Below are 19,199 nucleotides of genomic sequence, written 5' to 3' on the forward strand. Positions count from 1 at the left end.
CATATCATTAAAGGAATGCTTACACTGCTAATTACTAGCCCTAACTTTCGGCAGCGTTTAATGGGAATTCAATGTGCAAATTCAGTATATTTTTTATAAATAAAGGGGAAGTTGAGAGTAAGATGGTATCTTTGTGAAGTTACTGGCAGAGCCGCAAAAATCGAACAGAAGATTCCAGAGATTCTCAACACATGGTGTATCTCTCCTGCTGAATTCACTGACCAATCTGCACATTAAAGGTGTTTTAACACACACGCCACTATTAGTGTTACAGTGAGATTTGTCCAGGATAATGTGTTCCTTTTTTTCTTTTCTGGCTATATTATGGTTGGTTTCATTGCCCTGATTTTCTCATTCCTCCCCGCAGCCACACCCCCCCCCCACCCCTCCCCCACCACCCCAGCCGCTGGCCCAGGAATGCTCTGCAGTCAACCTGTCTCCAGCACACTAGCCACACACATCCTCTTACAGTCAGCATTCATTGTTGACCCTGCCTCTTAATATTTCCCACTCCCTGCAAGAGATCCCGTGAACTCTGCTCAGCATCTCCACGAGCAGGTATAGCAGGGAATGAGGATTGAAACCTGTTCATGGGGCCCGGTAATGGTGCTTCAGCCATAGTACCATGACATCACCTCACTACAGAGGCCTGCTTTAAACTGTTTTAATTGTTTCAAGGTCCTTCTGGTTGCTCGGGACATGTGCAGCATGCGTGTTGCTGAAAGGTGAAGACGTTTCTTTATTAATTTTTGGAATATGGGTGTCACTGGCAAGGCTGGCATTTTTTGCCTATCCTGGCATTTGTTACCCATCCCTAGGTGCCCTGAGAAGGTGACGGTGTGCCACCTTCTTGAACAGTTGACAATTTGATATCACTGAGCAACCAATTCAGAAGGACAGTTCAAATTCAACTACGTTGGTGTGGGACTGTAGTCACATATAGGCCCAGATTGGTTATGGACAGCAGGTTTCCCTCCCTAACGAGACATAAGTGAGCCAGTTGGGTTTTCCTTGCCAACCCAATGGTTTCACGGTCACTTTTACTGAAGCCAGCTTTTTAATTTTGCAGACTTATTTAAAAACTGAATTTAAATACTCAAAATGCCATGGTGGGATTTGAGCTCGTGCTCTATAGATCATTAGTCCAGTATCATAACCCACCACACCACTGCACCCGTGCCTCAGATTCCTCACTCCCACTCTGCCTTCCCCCTCTTCACACAATGACCTGGAACCCTGATGAGTAGAATGTTATTTGCGGCTGTGTGAGCTGAGCTGTAGCCTCTGTGATGGAAGTCCAGTGTCACAGAATCAGGTTCCGCCCCCCCACCCCGGGTTTAATGTAATATTGGAGTCGCTTGTTGATTAATTAGATTTATCTCACAGAGTTCAGGATGCAGGGGGAGCCAGAGCAGTGAGTAACACACCCTTCCCTACTCAGTTATGAAACTTGATATGACTAACATGGCTCTGTGATCAATTACCTCAGCTAATAACAATGTGCCATATTACAACTCAGGCAGCCTTTGGCCATTCTCAGTACAACACATGAAAAGCTTTCAGAGTCTGGCTCCTTTTTGACGTTTCACTTTTGGAGCTCTTCACCAAAAGGCAAGGGATGCTTCAACTATGTGAGCTGGCTGGAGGGAATATAAATTGGCAAAAAAAAATAAAGGTAAGGGCAGGATCTGAACCTGGAGGGAAAGGAATGCTGAATTTTAGACTTTGAAGTTTGCTTTTTCGATCAGACAGGAAGTTTAAATTTAAAAGTTTGGAAAACTCCTTTAGCAAGTGAAGTAAATGAGTATGTGGCTTTGGGTATTGTTGTAATCTGTTTCACATTTTATTGGCATGATGATGTATGTTAACAACTGTAATCGTCCATTCAAGGAAAAGGTTAGTTCAACAGAAGAGGATGGTATGAAGATTGCAAATTACGCTTTCAGTTATTGATGGAAGATTGGTCTGCCAGGGAATGTGACCAACCCTGCCAGGAGAGAGAGCTTGTTATGTATAGTTTCTAGGCAGGTGTAGAAGTCAGATACTTTGCGGGTTAAAAATTTCATGGTGTTGAGAGAGTGGATGAGAGTCTCCACACGCTTTTTTCTTTTTATAATAAGCTGTACTCTAGTTCAGAAAGAACCTGGGAGGGTCCAACAGGCTGTGTACCCAACCACCAGCACTTTTTAACAAGGCTATACACCGTGTTCCAGCCTTAAAACAGAGACTCACATTGCTACAGGCGCTCAGCATATCCAAAAGCATTTTACAGCCAATGATGTACCTTTGAAGCTTAGTCACCATTGTAAAGCAGGAAATATGACAGCGAGTCTGCACACAGCAAACTCCCACAAATGGCAATGTGATGCTGGTTTGAGGGATAAATATTGGTTCCATGACGTCATTTAGGGACAACTCCCCTGCTCTTCTTCGAAATAGTGGCCAGGGGAGCTTTCAGGTCTGCCTGAGAGAGCAGGTAGGACTTTAACGTCTTATCCAAAAGATGTCACCATTAACAGTGTGGCACTCTCAGTGTTGGCCTCTGTTATTTGCTCTGCTTCCACCGTATGAGGGTGAGGTCTTCTGAAACTCATAAACGTGGTCACAGATTCTTGACTCACGGAGAGAGGGATTTCCTACACTGTAAACAGAAATGACTGTTCAAAAGGACTTCATTGGCTATAAACCGCTTTGGGATTGTTCTGAGGTTGCGAAGAGTGCTGCATAAATGTAAAATCTCTCTTAAAATTGCAAGCATTGTGTCTTTTCTATATTTTAAAAAAATTTATTCTTTCATGGGTTGTGGGCATCGCTGGCAAAGCCAGCGTTTGTTGCCCATTCCTAATTGCCCTTAAACTGAGTGACTTTCTTGGTCATTTCAGAGGGCAGTTTCAAGTTAACCACATTGCTGTGGGTCATGTAGGGCAGAACGGGTAAGAACGGCAGATTTCCTTCCTTAAAGGGCATTAGTGAGCCAGATGGGTTTTGCGACAATCGATGATGCCTTTGTGGTCACTATTACTCAGACGAGATTTCATTTCCAAATTGAATTTAAATTCAACCAACTGCCATAGTGTGATTTGAACCCGTGCTCCCAGAGGATTAGCCTGGACTTCTGGATTAATAGTCCATAGACTTTTCCATCATGCCACCATCTCCTTCCAAGAGTGGAGAGACCTCACTATGGTTGCCTTTGATTATTTATGCAACCATTTTAGATCTCTGAATGTTTCTTTAATAAGTTCTAGGGATCTTTTGATTCACTGTTTAAACAAAGAAGCAAGTTGAGGAAAGAGTTAATGGGCCAAAGGAAGTTGCTTTGTAATGAGCTTCCTTCAGTTGAAGTATGGTAACAAGGTCTTAAATCCTGGTAGAGGCGCGGTGAGCAGTGGAGAGTATTCAAGAGGTTTCAATGGAAAATTATTTCAAATTATTTTGTTAATGAATTTGCACCATTTGTATTCATCTGAGCTGCTGGATTATCTGAGGAGACTGTTCAGGTAAAATTCGGCAAGGTTTAAGATTAACATTAGGTCACGTTTGAAGGGGCGGCACTGAGGAGCTCTGGTCCGTCGGAGGGGTGGCACTGAGGGAGCTCCACTCTGTCGGAGGGGTGGCACTGAGGGAGCTCCACTCCGTTGGAGGGGCGGCACTGAGGGAGCCCCGCTCTATCAGAGGGGCAGCACTGAGACAGCTCCGCTCCTTCAGAGGGGTGGCACTGAGGGAGCTCCACTCCTTCGGAGGGGCAGCACTGAGGGAGCTCCGCTCTGTCAGAGGGGCGGCACTGAGGGAGCCCCGTTCTGTTGGAGGGGCGGCACTCAGGGAGCTCCGCTCTGTCGGAGGGGCGGCACTGAGGGAGCTCCGCTCTGTCGGAGGGGCGGCACTGAGGGAGCCCCGCTCTGTCGGAGAGGCGGCACTGAGGGAGCTCCGCTCTGTCGGAGGGGCGGCACTGAGGGAGCTCCGCTCTGTCGGAGGGGCGGCACTGAGGGAGCTCCACTCCTTCGGAGGGGCGGCACTGAGGGAGCTCCGCTCTGTCAGAGGGGCGGCACTGAGGGAGCCCCGTTCTGTTGGAGGGGCGGCACTGAGGGAGCTCCGCTCTGTCGGAGGGGCGGCACTGAGGGAGCCCCGCTCTGTCGGAGGGGCGGCACTGAGGGAGCACGGCTCTGTCGGAGGGGCGGCACTGAGGGAGCTCCGCTCTGTCGGAGGGGCGGCACTGAGGGAGCTCCGCTCTGTCGGAGGGGCGGCACTGAGGGAGCTCCGCTCTGTCGGAGGGGCGGCACTGAGGGAGCTCCGCTCTGTCGGAGGGGCGGCACTGAGGGAGCTCCGCTCTGTCGGAGGGGCGGCACTGAGGGAGCTCCGCTCTGTCGGAGGGGCGGCACTGAGGGAGCTCCGCTCTGTCGGAGGGGCGGCACTGAGGGAGCTCCGCTCTGTCGGAGGTGGGGCACTGAGGGAGCTCCGCTCTGTCGGAGGGGCGGCGCTGAAGGAGCCCCGCTCTGTCGGAGGGACGGCGCTGAGGGAGCTCCGCTTGTCAGAGGGGCGGCGCTGAGGGAGCTCCGCTTTGTCGGAGGTGGGGCACTGAGGGAGATCTGCTCCATTGGAGGGCCTGCACTGAGGGAGTGCCGCACTGCTAGGGATGCTGTCTTTCTGATGAGGTGCTAAACTGGCTCTCTGTCAGGTGGATGCAAAGGATCAGGGTCATTATTTCAAAGAAGAGCAGGGGAGTTCGTTCTTCACAGTGTCCTAGTCAATATGCCTCAACATCACTAAAATCAATTACCTTTCCATTTACCTTGTCGTGCACAGCAAGATCCCTCAAACAACAAATTGGCTGCCATGATTCCCACATTGCAGCAGTGTTTAATTGGTTTTGGTTTGTCCTGAGGTTGTCAAAGGTGCTATATAAATGCAGGTTATTTTTGTTGATGCAGAGATTTGAGTAGATTGATTGCTGGCACACAACGAAATGTCAGTTTAAAGTCAGCTGACTCCACACTGACCCCATAACTATATTTTAAATACAGTTTAAATCATTAATGAAGATTCTTGGGCATGCCAGCAATGTGAAGCTAAATTCACTGTCTCTTCTCCTTGTGGGGATTCACACCTGCAGGGAGCACAGCTCAGAAAATGAAAAACCTCTCCTGTGGACAATAAAAGGCTCCTAGAAAACGTTGGAAGTGATGCAAAGTTAGTTTGACATTGTGTGGTTACATTGACTGAATCGATATATCCCACCCTCTGTGAATCGTTTGCGTTTTTAATACTTGAGAAGATATTGAGTTTGTTTTCTCTTTAACCTGATGAAAGTAATTCTCAATGTGCAAAATGCCCTGATATAACCACTTGTAAAGTCGCCTTACTTGAGTTAATTTTTGCTGGATTAATTGTGCCTTTGTTTTGGAAACTTTTCAGGTTTACAATGTCTGAAAATAAACGTTAATCCATTCGGTATATGAGCTGTCAAAGTCTGATCTGCTTTGCTTGAGTGAGGGCCGTGAGCAGACCATGGGTGAAAATGATGGTGATAAAAACAGCCAAGCTGGACAACTCTTTGAGAACTTTGTGCAAGCCTCGACATTCAAAGGCACGCTGCAGGCATTCCACATACTGTGCCGTTACCTGGACCTTGACCCTTTGGACCATCAGATATTCTACTCTTTGCTGAAGTCAAAGGTCAGCACATGGAAGGCCAAGGCTCTATGGAGCAAGCTTGACAAGCAAGCCAACCACAAGGAGTATAAAAAGGGCAACGCCTGCCCCAACACACGGGTGAGTAGAGTACAATCTCACTAACTGCTGATGACCAATAAGAACATTAAAAAAATAGGAGCTGGAGTAAGTCATTTAGCCCTTCGAACCAGCTCTGCCATTCAACAAAGTCATGGCTGATGTTCTACCTCAACTCCACCTTCCTGCACTATCCTCATATCCCTTAATTCCATTCTATCAACCTTTGTCTTGAATATACCCAACGACTGAACATCCACAGCTCTCTGAGGTAGAGAATTCCAAAGATTCACAACCCTCTGAGTGAAGAAATTTCTCCTCATCTCAGTCCTATGGCCAACCCCCTATCCTGAGACTGTCAGTCTCTGTTATAGATTCCCCAGCCAGGAAAAACATTTTCTCAGCATTTACCCTGTCAGCCCCTTAAGAATTTTATATATTTCTATTAGAACACGTCTCACTCTTCTAAATTCCTGGGAACATACTCAATCTCTCTTTACGGGATAGTCCCCCAGGAACCAGTCAAGTGAACCTTTGTTGTACTCCTCCTCGGGCAAGTGTACCCTTTCTTAGATAAAGACTGTAGAACTTGTTATATTCAATCCTGCTACCAAACAATTCAGAGCACAGCTGCCACCACACTCCAGCTGCAACACAGCAATGGGCTTGAGGCTATGTGTAAACAGATAATTCTGGGAAATCTTCAAGATGTCACAGGTTTTTAAGCAGGTACAGAGAAAGCAGAACTGGGATAGGGAGATATGTGATAAAGTTGCAGGTTGGAGGGATTAAGTGATAAAAGGGATGATGGTGCAAGGCAAAAGGAGATGACAATGGGGCAAGTAAAGAAACAAAATGTGGGTCTAGAGGAGGTAAAAATGCCAACAGCAGAATTTTTACCAGCACCTTCTGTCCAAGACAATGGAAGCAAGCTCTTGTGATCTAAATTTGTCGAAGTCAGTATTGGTTCTGGAAGGTTGTAAAGTACCTAATAAAAAGGACTTAAACTGTGCCTAAGTTTAAGTAATTTCAACTGACTTTTCTAGTTACCGACTTAGTTTACGAAGGACTGCAACTTGCTTAGTTTGTAACGCTGTTGTGACTGGGTTCAAACCCACTGTAGGATACGAAGGCTGACACCTCATTGCCAGTCCAGAGGGAGCACTATTGCATTGTCTTTCAGACAAGACATCACACTGAGACCCCATTCAGGTGGGAGTGAAAGGTCCAAGGCATGTGCCAAGTTCTCCTGTTCTCTAGAAAGGTGTCGGGTGCATTCCTGAAGTCCAGGTAGGAAGCATCTGCTGCCTAACCTGCAACCAGCAGATTTGTTAAATCCCCAAAGAAGCCTAATAAACGACTCAGGAACAGCTTGCCCCTTCTGAGCTCTTCTCCAATGAAAACCTTCCTATCCCATATCAATCTGTTATTGAAATCCTGAACATCTTCCCTACAGTTGAGGCAGGGATTTTGTCCTTTGTTGTTTAAAGGAGAGGATGTCACATTTTCTATCCAAGGGATGTGACCTGATTTTAATGAGCTTTGATGAGAAGCAATTGTAATCTTCCAGGTCAACCCCACCAGCATTTCCATCAGTTTATGTAGTGTCCTCAGAATGCGATAGGAATGAAAATTTTTCTTCACAGATTTTGCTGCCCAAATCCCCTGAGAATGGATTGCCAAAGAGAACCGGCACTCAGCTTAATTGCTCTTTCATTGAAGCCAATCCATAAGACCATAAGACGTAGGAGCAGAAGTAGGCCATTCGGCCCATCGAGTCTGCTCCGCCATTCAATGAGATCGTGGCTGACCTGATAATCCTCAACTCCACTTTCCTGCCTTTTCCCCATAACCCTCGATTCCCTTACTGATTAAAAATCTGTCTATCTCAGCCTTGAATATACTTAATGACCCAGCCCCTACAGCCCTCTGCGGTAAAGAATTTCACAGATTGACTATCCTCTGAGAGAAGAAATTCCTCCTCATTTCTGTTTTAAATGGGCGTCCCCTTACTCTGAGATTATGCCCTCTGGTCCTAGGCTCTCCCACAAAGGGAAACAATCTCTCAGTATCTACCCTGTCAAGCCCCCTCAGAATCTTATATGTTTCAATAAGGTCCCCTCTCATTCATCTAAACTCCAATGAGTTCAGGCCCAACCTACTCAGTCTCTCCTCATAAGAAAATCCCTCCACACCTGGGATCAAACTAATGAACCTTCTCTGGACTGCCTCCAATGCCAGTACATCTTTCCTTAGATAAGGGGACAAAAATTGTTCACAGTATTCTAGGTGTGGTCTAACTAGTGCCTTGTATAGTTTTAGCAAGACTTCCCTATTTTTATACTCCATTCCCTTTGAAATAAAGGCAAACATTCCATTTGCCTTCCCTATTACCTGTTGAACTTGTATGCTAGCTTTTTGAGATTCATGCACAAGGACCCACAAATCCCTCTGTGCTGCAGCTTTCTTCAGCCTTTCTCCACTTTTTAAAATAATATTCAGCTCCTCTATTCTTCCTGCCAAAGTGCATAACCTCACATTTTCCCACATTATATTCCATCTGCCAAGTTTTTTGCCCACTCACTTAACCTGTATATATCTCTCTGTAGACTCTTTGTGTCATCCTCACCACTTGCCTTCCCACCTATTTTTGTGTCATCCGCAAACTTGGTGATAGTACATCCACTTCTCTCATCCAAGTCATTAATATATATTGTAAATAATTGTGGCCCCAGCACTGATCCCTGTGGCACTCCACTAGTTACAGGTTGCCATCCCGAAAATGCCCCCCTTATCCCAACTCTTTGTCTTCTGTTAGTTAGCCAAACCTCTATCCATGCTAATATTACTACCCCCAACACCATGGGCTATTACCTTAATAAGTAGCCTTATGTGCGGTACCTTATTGAGTGCCTTCTGGAAATCCAAATATATTATATGCTGGTTCCCCTTTATCCTGTTTGTTACCTCCTCAAAGAATTCTAATAAATTTGTTAGGAATGATTTCCCCTTCATGACTCTTCTGGATTAGATTATGTATTTCTAAATGCTCTGCTATTACATCCTTTATAATAGACTCTAACATTTTTCCAATGACAGATGTTAAGCTAACTGGCCTATAGATACCTGTTTTTTGTTTCCCTCCCTTTTTGAATAAGGATGTTACATTGGCCATTCTCCAATCCTCTGGGACTTTTCTAGAATCTAAGGATTCTTGGAAGATTACTGCCAGTGCATCCACTATCTCTGTAGTTACTTCCTTTAATATCCTAGGATGCAACCCATCAGGTCCAGGGGACTTATTGGTCTTTAGCCCCATTCGTTTCCCTAGTACTTTTTCTCTAGTGATAGTTATTGTATTTATTTCCTCCCCCGTTTTGTCCCTTGATTATTTAGTATTTTTGGAATGCTATTATAATCTTCTACTGTGAAGACTGAAGCAAAGTCAGTCCTCTCATTCAACTCCTCTGCCATTTCCTGGTTCCCCATTATTATTTCCCCAACCTCATTCTCTAAGGGGCCTATGTTCACTTTGGCCTCTATCTTCCTTTTTATATATTTAAAGAAGCTCTTACTGTATGTTTTTATATTACTTGCTAGTTGACACTCAAAGTTTATTTTCTCCCACTTAATTATTTTTTGGTCATCTTTTGTTGGTTTTTAAAACTTTCTCAATCCTGTAGCTTACCACTAGTCCTTGCCACATTGGACGTTTTTTCTTTCAATTTGGTTCTGTCCTTAAGTTCCCTCAGTTAACCATGGTTAGTTTATCCCCTTGCTTGAATCCTTCTTCCTCACTGGGATAGATCTTTGTTGAGAGTCATGAACTATTTTCTTAAACGTTTGCTATTGTTCATCAACCATCTTTTCTGCTAAACTGCTTTCCCAGTCCACTCCAGCCAACTTTGCCCTCATTCCATTGTAATTATCTTTATTTAAGTTTAGTACAGTTGTTTCCGACCCAAGTTTCTCACTCTCAAGCTGAATGCTAAATTCTACCATATTATGGTCACTTTCCTAGGGGATTCTTTACTCTGAGATCATTTATTAAACCTTCCTCATTACACATTACCAGATCCAAAATAGCCTGATTTCTGGTTGGATTCACAACATATTGTCCTAGGAAACTGTCCCGAATACACTCTATGATTTCTTGCGCCTGGCTACCTCTGCCACTTTGACTTTCCCAATCTACATGAAGATTAAAGTCACCCATGATTAATGTTCTGCCTTTTTGTTACATGCCCCCATTATCTCCTGATTTATTCTCTGTCCTACAGTATAGCTACTGTCAGGGGGCCTATTGACTATTCCCACCATTGTCTTCTCCCCCTTGTTATTTCCTACCTCCACCATATGGATTCTGCATCTTCCGATCCAAGATCCTTTCTTGCTCTCATACTTATCCCATCTCGTACTAACAAAGTGACCCCACCACCCTTTCTTTCCTGCCTGTCCTTTCGAAATGTCACATACCCCTGAATATTTAGTTCCCAGATTTGATCTCCTTGTAACCACATCTCAGTAATGGCTATAAGATCACACCCATTAGCCTCTAGTTGTGTCATTAATTCATTTATTTTGTTCCGAATATTACGTGCATTTAAGTAAAGGGCCATTAATTTTGCCTTTTAACCATTTTTCCCCCTTTGACCCTATTTGCTGCTGTATTGTAACGTTTGTACACTCTGTCCCTTCTTGTCACACTCTGGGTATCATTACCTAAATAGCTGCCCTGCAAGGCTGCCATATCCTTTTGCATTGTAAGCCTACGCATCCCCCTTCCAGAACCCTCCCCCTTTCTATTTAGTTTAAAGCCTTCTCTACAGCCCTAGTTATTCGATTTGCCAGGATACTGGTCCCAGCATGGTTCAAATGAAGCCCGACCCACCGGAACAGCTCCCTTCTACCCCAGTACTGATGCCAGTGCCCCATGAACTGAAACCCATTCCTCCCACACCAATCTCTGAGCCACGTATTTAACTCCTTGACTTTATTTACCCTATGCCAGTTTGCCCGTGGCTCAGGTAGTAATCCTGAGATTATTACCTTGGAGGTTCTGCTTTTTAATTTAGCTCCTAACTGATCAAATCCTTTCAGCAGAACCTCCTTTATAGTCCTATCAATGCCGTTGGTACCAACTTGGATGATGACAATTGGATCCTTCCCTTCCCATTCCAAGTTCCTCTCCAGCCCTGAGGAGATGTCCTTAACCCTGACACTGGGCAGGCAACACACGGACTCACGCTCATGGCTGTAGAGAACAGTATCTATCCTCCTAATTATACTGTCCGCTACCACTACTACATTCCTATTTCCTCCCCCACTTGAATGGCTCCCTGTACCACAGTGCCGTGGTCAGTTCACTCATCCTCCCTGCAGTCCCCGCTCTCATCCACACAGCTTGACAGCACCCAGCTTTTCTCCTCCAAGTTCATGGTCAGTGCGGGGGAGAAGTTTAACATCCTTCTCCATTCGAGGACTTTCCTGCAATTTCTGGAATTGAAATGGCAGCAGGAAAGCTGCAGTCATCACAGCCCAGAGATAAATGCGCCTCATTGGAAACTCTACTTCCCACTTCAAACTCTCGTTAAAAACCCACCTCTTTGACCAAACCTTTGGACATTCGTCCTATCTCCCTCTCCTTTGGCTCGCTGGAATTTTCTGTCTGATTACGTTCCCATGAAGTTCCTTGGGACCTTTTCCTTTATTAATGGAATTATATAAATGCAAGTTGTTGTGGTTTAGACAGGGAATGGGAGTGTTTAAAAGATGGATGGTGAGGAATAGAGCAGATACGAATGCAGAACCCTCGGCTGTCTTTCCCTTCCCCGTTAGTCGATAGGTCACTTCCTCTGTGCAATACATCAGTTCAAGCTGTGGTTATGCAAGCAGACAAAGAGGAAGCTCCCATCAACTCTCATTTTTTGTGATAGACCAATAGTAGATCTAAACATCAACTCAAACAAAGAAGTTACGGTAAACCTTAAGGCTCCTTAAGCAGCCTCTTCCAAACCCATGGCTGCTGCCATCTTGAAGGACAAGGGCAGCAGATACATGGGAACACCATCACCTGGAAGTTCCCCTCCAAGTCACTCACCATCCTGACTTGGAAATATATCGCTGTTCCTTCACTGTCGCTGGGTCAAAATCCAGGAACTCCCTTCCTAACAGTACTGTGGGTGTACCTACACCACATGGACTGCAGCAGTTCAAGAAGGCAGCTCATCACCACCTTCTCAAGGGCATCGAGGGCTGGGCAATAAATGTTGGCCTAGCCAGTGATGCCCTCATCCCGTAAAATGAATAAAAATAAATGGCACTGGTTAGGCCTCAGCTGGAGTATTGTGTCCAATTCTGGGCACCACACTTTAGGCTGGATGTGAAGGGCCTTGGAGAGGGTGCAGAAAAAATTTCCTGCAATGGTACCGGGCTTAAGGAAATTCAGTTATGTGGGGAGAAACTGGGATGGTTCTTGGAGCAGAAAAGATGAATAGGAGCTGTTCTGATAAAGGTTATCAGGACCTGAAATGTTAACTCTGTTTTACTCCACAGAGACTGTCTGACCTGTCGAGTATTTCTAGCATGTTCTGTTTTTTTTATTTACGGTTAAAAGGAGATTTAACAAAGGTATTTAAAATGAAGAGTGATTTTGATCAGAGTAGATATGGAGAAACTGTTTCCAGTGGCAGGAGGGTCAATAACCAGCGAGCACAAATTTAAGGTATCTGGCAAAATAAAACAGGGGAGATGAAGAGAACATTTTTTTAATACAATGTTGTGGTCTGAAATGCGCTGCATGAAAGGGTAGTGGAAGCAGATTTAATAGTAATGTTTAAAAGGGAATTGGATAAATATTTGAAAGGGAAAAGTTGCAGGGCTGTGGGGAAAGAGGGGACTGCAGGGACTAATTTCATAGCCCTTACAAATAACCAGCACAGACACAACAGGCTAGATGGCCTCTTTCAGTGCTGTATGATGATGGAAGGAAACATTTAATGGGGCACAGGAAATGTACATTGCCTGCACAGGATGAGGAAGTCCACCAGAATTATTGCCAAAGTCAAAGGGTTAGAATTGGAATGAACTCCAGGATTTATTCTGATGGATGCAGGAGAGTGCAGTTTAGACTTTGGCTCCTGAATCTTACACTGATCCTTAATCAAAGCAGGAGCAAGTGCACAGCCCCCATTGCAAAGCACGGTAGATTTGATGGAAGCCAGATTTACTTGTAGAAAGACAGTGCAGTGACCCTGAAAAGTGGATTGATAACCTCTACGTTCTGGAGATGTGGGCTGGCACCTTAAAAGGGCACGGTGGTAAAGTGGCAGTGGTGTAGGGCTGGGTCCCAGCTTCATTCCTTGCATTCTTGACTCTGTGCTATTTAGAGCTGATATGACTATATTAGGGGCTGAATTCTGAGTGGTTTTGTACCATGGAGATCCAGAAATAAGTGTCAGGCAACGATAGAGACCAAACGCCATCACAATTGGACAGCTTCCTCTGGCTGCTATTGAACGTTGCCATTTATTAGTAGAAAGAATGGAGCTAAGAACGTGCTGTTCACAACCTCATGACATCCCAAAGTGCTTTGGGTGTCAGCCGTGACTCAGTGAGTAGCACTCTCGCCTCAATTCAGGAGATTCAAGGCCCACACCGGAGCTTGAGCACAGCAATCTAGGCTGACACTCCCAGTGCTGTACTGAGGAAGTGCTGCACCGTCAGAGGTGCCATCCTTCAGATGAGACATTAAACCAGGGCCCTGCCTGTCTTCTCCGGTGGACATCCCATGGCACTATTTCATAGAGGAGCAGGGGAGTTGTCCCTGGCGTCTTGGGCCAGTATTTATCCCTCAATCAATTTAAAGAGATTTTCTGATCATTCAGCACCTTAAATCTTCTCCACCATTTAATTAGATAATGGCAGATCTGTATCTTAACTCCATTTACCTGCCGTGGTTCCGTATCCCTTAATGCCCTTACCCAACAAAAATCTATCAATCGGTTTTGAAATTTTAAGTTGACCCCCCCCCCCCACCCCACCCCACTCAAACCCGGCTTCAGCTACTTTTTCTGGGGGTGGGGGGGGGAAGAGTTCCAGATTTCCACCGCCCTTTGTGTGAAGAACTGTTCCCTGGCATCACCCCTGAGTGGCCTGGCTCTATTTTTAATGCCCTGCCACCTTGTTCTAGATTCTTCCACTGGTGGAAGTAGTTTCTCCGGGCCTGATTTTAAGCCTGTTCGCCTGGGGGAGCTAAGATGGCTGCCTGTTAAGGGAACCAGCAGGTCGCTCCTGTAACATTGGTGGCCCTCTTGCCTCGGGGTCGGAAGGTCGTGGGTTCAAGTACCCCTCCAGAGACATAATCCAGACTGACACATCCAGTGCAGCAATGAGGGAGTGTCGCACTGTTGGAGGTGCCATCCTTCAGATGAGACATTAAACCGAGGCCCCCATCTGCCCTCGCGGGTGGGCATAAAAGATATCGTGGGCCATTTTGAAGAAGATCAGGGGAGTTCTCCTCAGGGCCCTGGGCCAATATTTATCATTATTCGAACATCACTTTAAGAAAAAAACAGATCATCTGGCCATTGCCATATCGCTGTTTGTGGGAGCTTGCTGTGCACAAATTGGCTGCTGCGTTTCTTACATTACAACAGGCTTGCGCTTCAAAAGTATTTTATCGACTGTAAAATTAGAGCTAGGCTGCTCAGCATGAAGCCTGTGTGTGGATGTGAAAGGCGCTAAACAAATCCTTCTTCCTTTCATTGGGTATCGAGGGATGAGAAATAAACGTGGCCTTTCAGTGTCACCTGAGCACTAGTTTTAAAAGAGATTCTGGCGGTTGTCCAGGAGCAGAGGCTTCCAGCTGTCCTTACCCAGTTTCTGCGGCTGTTGAACAACAAACATTCCACACTCAGGTTCCATGCTGTGGAAAGCACATTTCCCTCTGTCTTAGCAAAGATGGCGTCCCCATCTGCAGTAACCAGAGCGCATGCATTTAAGCTCATCAGCAGGCAGACCAGAGGGGAGCTGAGGGGAATTCACTTTTAAATGCAGTGAGTGGCTGTGACCTGGAATGTGCAGTCTGAAAGGGTGGTAGAAGCAGGTTCAATAGTAACTTTTAAATGGGCATTGGATAAAAATCTGAGGGGTAGAAATTTGCAGGGCTGTGTGCAAAGAGCAAAGGAGTGGGACAAATTAGATGACTTTTTTTTCCAAGAGCTGGCACATATAGGCACCATTGGCCGAATGACCTCTCCCCTGCTGTGTCATTCTATGAATAGGAACAGGAGGAGGCCATTCAGCCACTCGGGCCTGTTCCGCCATTAGACGAGATCATGGCTGACCTGCATCTTACCTCTGTTTACCGGCCTTGGTTCCTTATCCCTTAATATCCATGCCTAACAAAAATCTGTCAATCTGAGCTTTGACATTTTGAGTGACCCCTCGCCCAGCCTCAACAGCTTTTCTGGGGGAGAGTTCCAAATTTCCTCAACCCTTTGTGTGAAGAACTGTTTCCTGACGTCAAACCTGAGCAGCCTAGCTCTAAATTTAAGGTTTTTCCTATTGTTCTGTATTCCCTCCACCAAAGGAAATAGTTTCCTTCAATCTACCCTATCCAATCGTTTAATCAGCTTAACCATTTTAGTCAGTTACAATGTAGGAAATGTAGTGGTCAATTTGAGTACAGCAAACTCCCACAGACAGCAATGTAATAATAACCAGATAAGCAGTTTTAGTGATATTGGTTGAAAGATAAATATTGCCAAGGACACTGGGAATAACACTCCCACTCTTCTTCAAAACACGGGATCTTTTCTGTCCACGAGAGAGGGCAGATGGGGCCTCAATTTAATATATCATCCGAAAGACGACAACTCCAATAGTACAGCACTCCCTCAGTACTGCCCCTCTGACAGTGCAGTGCTCCCTCAGTACTGACTCTCTGACACTGCAGCCCCCCTCAGCACTGCACTGGAATGTCAGCCTAGCCTATGCACTTGAGTTTCTGGAGTTAGGAGCTATTTTTAATCAGCAGCTGGTTTTTTTTTAAAAAGTGTGAATTGTTAATGACTGCAAATCAATCTTTCTGGCCCAGGAAATGATCAATTAAAGTTGTGGAGTCTCATTCCATCAGTTTGTGAATTGTTGTTGGAGATTTTTAAAAAGTCAGTTTTAAGAGAAGTTCTTGTTGTATTATGCCTTTAAGGGATTGCAGCATGCCATTCACGAGAAAGGATGTGTGTCATGCAATCTTGGTTACATTTCAGTTTTGTTTTTGAACAGAGAAGACAGACAGCTCTGTGTGTTGAAAGCTTCAAACATTCTGACCATGTACATCTGTTCCCGTGTGGCTAGTCTTAATAAGTGAATGCACAATGTGTTTATGCAATCCCTTATAAGTGATTGGTGCCTTTATATCATCATGAAAACATGACTGCTCTTACTTTTCCTTTCTGTCTCTTTTTCTCTCTCTCACTTTCAATCCAATCTTTCTTTCCCTCTCCTTATCTCTCTTTCTGGATCTGATTTGACACTAATTCACCCAATTTCCTTCTCCGTCGTGCTCCTCTGGTTCTCCCTCAATCCTTAAACCTCATTGCGTAAGGAGCTAGACTGTTGATCCTGTTGTTCACTGAGGTCCCACACGTGCTATTGCTCTTGCCATATCGTTATCAGCTCACAGTCCCGGCACGTTACAATGCAAATTATATTTGAGCCAAAGAGTGACGGTGGCCCAACGTAATATCATCTGTGTTGGTGCTCTAGATTCCAGTAGAATAATCTGCTGTTTATTTTGACTGTCAATCCAGGAAGGCAAACTACGTAAATTTGTGGATTAATGTGTTGAACGGTTGAACGGTATTCGGGAAAACCAGTTTCAGTCGGGTATGATTTGTGTTTTGTTGGCTTTACAAATAGGAAGCAGAGAGAAAACATCTCTCATTTTACTACAAGCCTTCCAATGGCAAGTCAAGATGTGAGTTTTGATTGAGTCCACACTCACTTTAATTTTCAACCTATAAATAATATCTGCAACTGTGAATAAAAAAACTATTGAGAAATCAGTGGTCAGTCTGGGCCGTCCAGTATACAACCTCTTTTCCTAACTATTTATCGTGCGTGCATGCATGTGCGTGCGTGTGCATGTGTGTGCGTGTGTGTGCATGTGCGTGTGTGTGCGAGATTATGTTCCCAGTGAAACTCACCCCATTCCCTCAGTCTCCTTCCACTGAAATCATCATTAAGACATGTCCGAATTATACTCGTGTGTTATCACCTTGTCTGTGAATAATTCTGTTTATCTCATTGCTCGTTTTGGCTTGCAAGCTAATACAGATTTACAGCGCTAGTTAATCAGCAGCTGATGATTTGATTAGATTGTAGTTGGCTCATGTAATCATTCATCTGTGCTGTAAACATCACTTGGGCTCAGAGTGAAAGGAACAAGTTCTACATCTGCACCAAGGTTGTCTTTATTGGGGAAGTTTACAAAACTATTTCAGTTCACTTTTTCATTTAAAGAGAACTTGTCAGCTGTGGTTCAGTGAATAGCACTCTCACTTCTGGGTCAAAAGGCTGTGGGTTCAAGTCCCACTTCAGAGACTTGAGCAAAGAATCCAAGCTGGCATTCTCAGTGCAGTACTGGGGGAGTGCTGCGCGGTCAGAAATGTCATCTTTCAGATGAGATGTTAAAGCCCTTCTCGGGTGGATGCAAAAGATCGTACAGCTGCTATTTCAAAGAAGAGCAGTGGAATTCTCCCCGGTGCCCTATGCCAACATCACAAAACAGTTTTCCTGTTATTGGTGATTTTGAGAGCTTGCTGTGCTGCTCTGTTTCCTATATCACCACAGCAATGACACTTCAGAAATACTTCAATGGCTGTAAAGCACTTTGTAACATCCTGAGGTCATGATAGGTGCTAAAGAAATGCAAGTCTTTTTTTTGGGGAAACACAGCAGAATTTATATTGCAAGTCCATGGGGAGGATATAAGGGAGAATCGTGGAGTTGATCCCAAGCGTGAGAAGCTTTAATTATAAAGAAACATGGGAGAATTTGGGATCTTTTTTTTCGTTAGATGTAGCATTTTACATGTCCTCAGGATATCCCAAAGCTGTTTACAAGCAATGAAGTATTTTTTGAAGTGTAGTCGCCTTTGTTTATAGGTCAGTTTGTGCACAGCAAGAGTTCACAAGCAGCAGTCAGATAAATGATCTGACTTTGGTGAAGATCTTGGATTGATCTTCTCTAGTTTCTCCCTAGTTACCTTCCCAAAACCCCTGGTGTTGAAAAACATAAGGAGTTTGGGGCTGGGGATCGGTGGGGGGGTGGTGGGGGTGGTGGTGAAAAAAGTCAATTGGCGTCAGTACCCTGGCCTTGGTAGGGGAATATTAACCAAGCTCCACATCCTTGATTACTAAAGGAGAGACTGTTGATGGAAGGAGCCACATGTGCAGCTCCACTGACAGCAGGATTTGACAATGTTAACCATCGTGATTAGGTTCCGACATTTGCTATCTGGAGAAGGATTGCTTGAATGAGAGACTGCAGAATGGTCAGTGCCTATCGAACCCTTGAATCGATAGCTTCGAAGGCGCTGATACCTCACGGACCTAGCAACTGGAGCCCCCTTTGCCTGCTTTGCTTTGGCCGAGACACAATGTACAAGTGTGAGGAAAGGTCAAGGTTGTGATCCCTCTCGGGTGGGCTCCCCCCACTCACCCCTCCTCAATCTTCGTGGCTGGAGTCACGCTCTCAGTAAGCGAACGTGGAGAATTACCACCCTGTGTTTATACAACAGTGGGAGGAGTGGGTGGAGGAGCCCTCCAGGGATATATCTTTATTGTTTGCAATCCATGCCCTGGAACTTTCAACGGCTGATTGCTTCGTTTACATGCCCTGGTTTGCCTTCTTTTAAAAATTGTCTATTGACTGGATGATTTTAACCAGCTCGTCCATGTTGCTTTGGTCAATGAAAATGTGATGAAACATAGACTGAATAGCACAGAATGAGGCCATTTGGCCCATCTTGTCTGTGCCAGCCCTCTGAAATGCTATCCAATTAGTTCCACTCTCCTGCCATTTCTGTAAATGTTTCCTTTTGAAATATTTATCCAATTCCTCTTTGAAAGTTAATATTGAATCTGCTTCCAGCACCCTTTCAGGCAGTGCATTCCAGATCCTAACAACACATTGCATAAGAAAGTTTAACCTGATCTGATCCTTTTGCCAGTTACCTTAAACCTGTGTTCTGTGGTTACTGAGCCTCCTACCAGCGGAAACAGCTTTTCCTTATTTGCCATATCAAAATCCTTCATGATTTTGGACGCCTGTTATAAATTTCAATGTAACTGTCTCTGCTGTGAGGAGAACAATCCCAACTTTTCCAGCCTCTCCTCGCAACTAAAGCAACGGAATATGCAGCATTCCCTGAATTTGACAAGGAGTCTCAATCACATTGTGCAGTG

The 19,199-nt window shown here is 45.0% G+C and overlaps 1 protein-coding gene across 10 annotated transcripts in view; it reads left to right on the plus strand.

Moving 5' to 3' along the window:
• LOC144684936 (F-actin-monooxygenase MICAL2-like) overlaps positions 1-19,199 on the plus strand; it is a 257,207-nt gene that overhangs the window by 51,318 nt on the left and 186,690 nt on the right. For 8 of the 10 annotated variants that reach the window (XM_078549363.1, XM_078549361.1, XM_078549366.1 and 5 more), the window contains one exon: positions 5,413-5,769. In XM_078549363.1, the coding sequence (XP_078405489.1) occupies positions 5,506-5,769 (264 nt within the window). In that variant the 5' untranslated portion in view covers positions 5,413-5,505. Of the gene's footprint in view, positions 1-1,530; positions 1,632-3,363; positions 3,501-5,412; positions 5,770-19,199 lie in introns of those variants that run through there. The other 2 variants (XM_078549365.1, XM_078549362.1) reach the window with 2 other exon arrangements.

This window comes from Cetorhinus maximus, chromosome 9 (genome assembly GCF_964194155.1).
Source record: "Cetorhinus maximus chromosome 9, sCetMax3.hap1.1, whole genome shotgun sequence".
In the NCBI taxonomy this organism is placed as follows: Eukaryota; Metazoa; Chordata; class Chondrichthyes; order Lamniformes; family Cetorhinidae; genus Cetorhinus; species Cetorhinus maximus.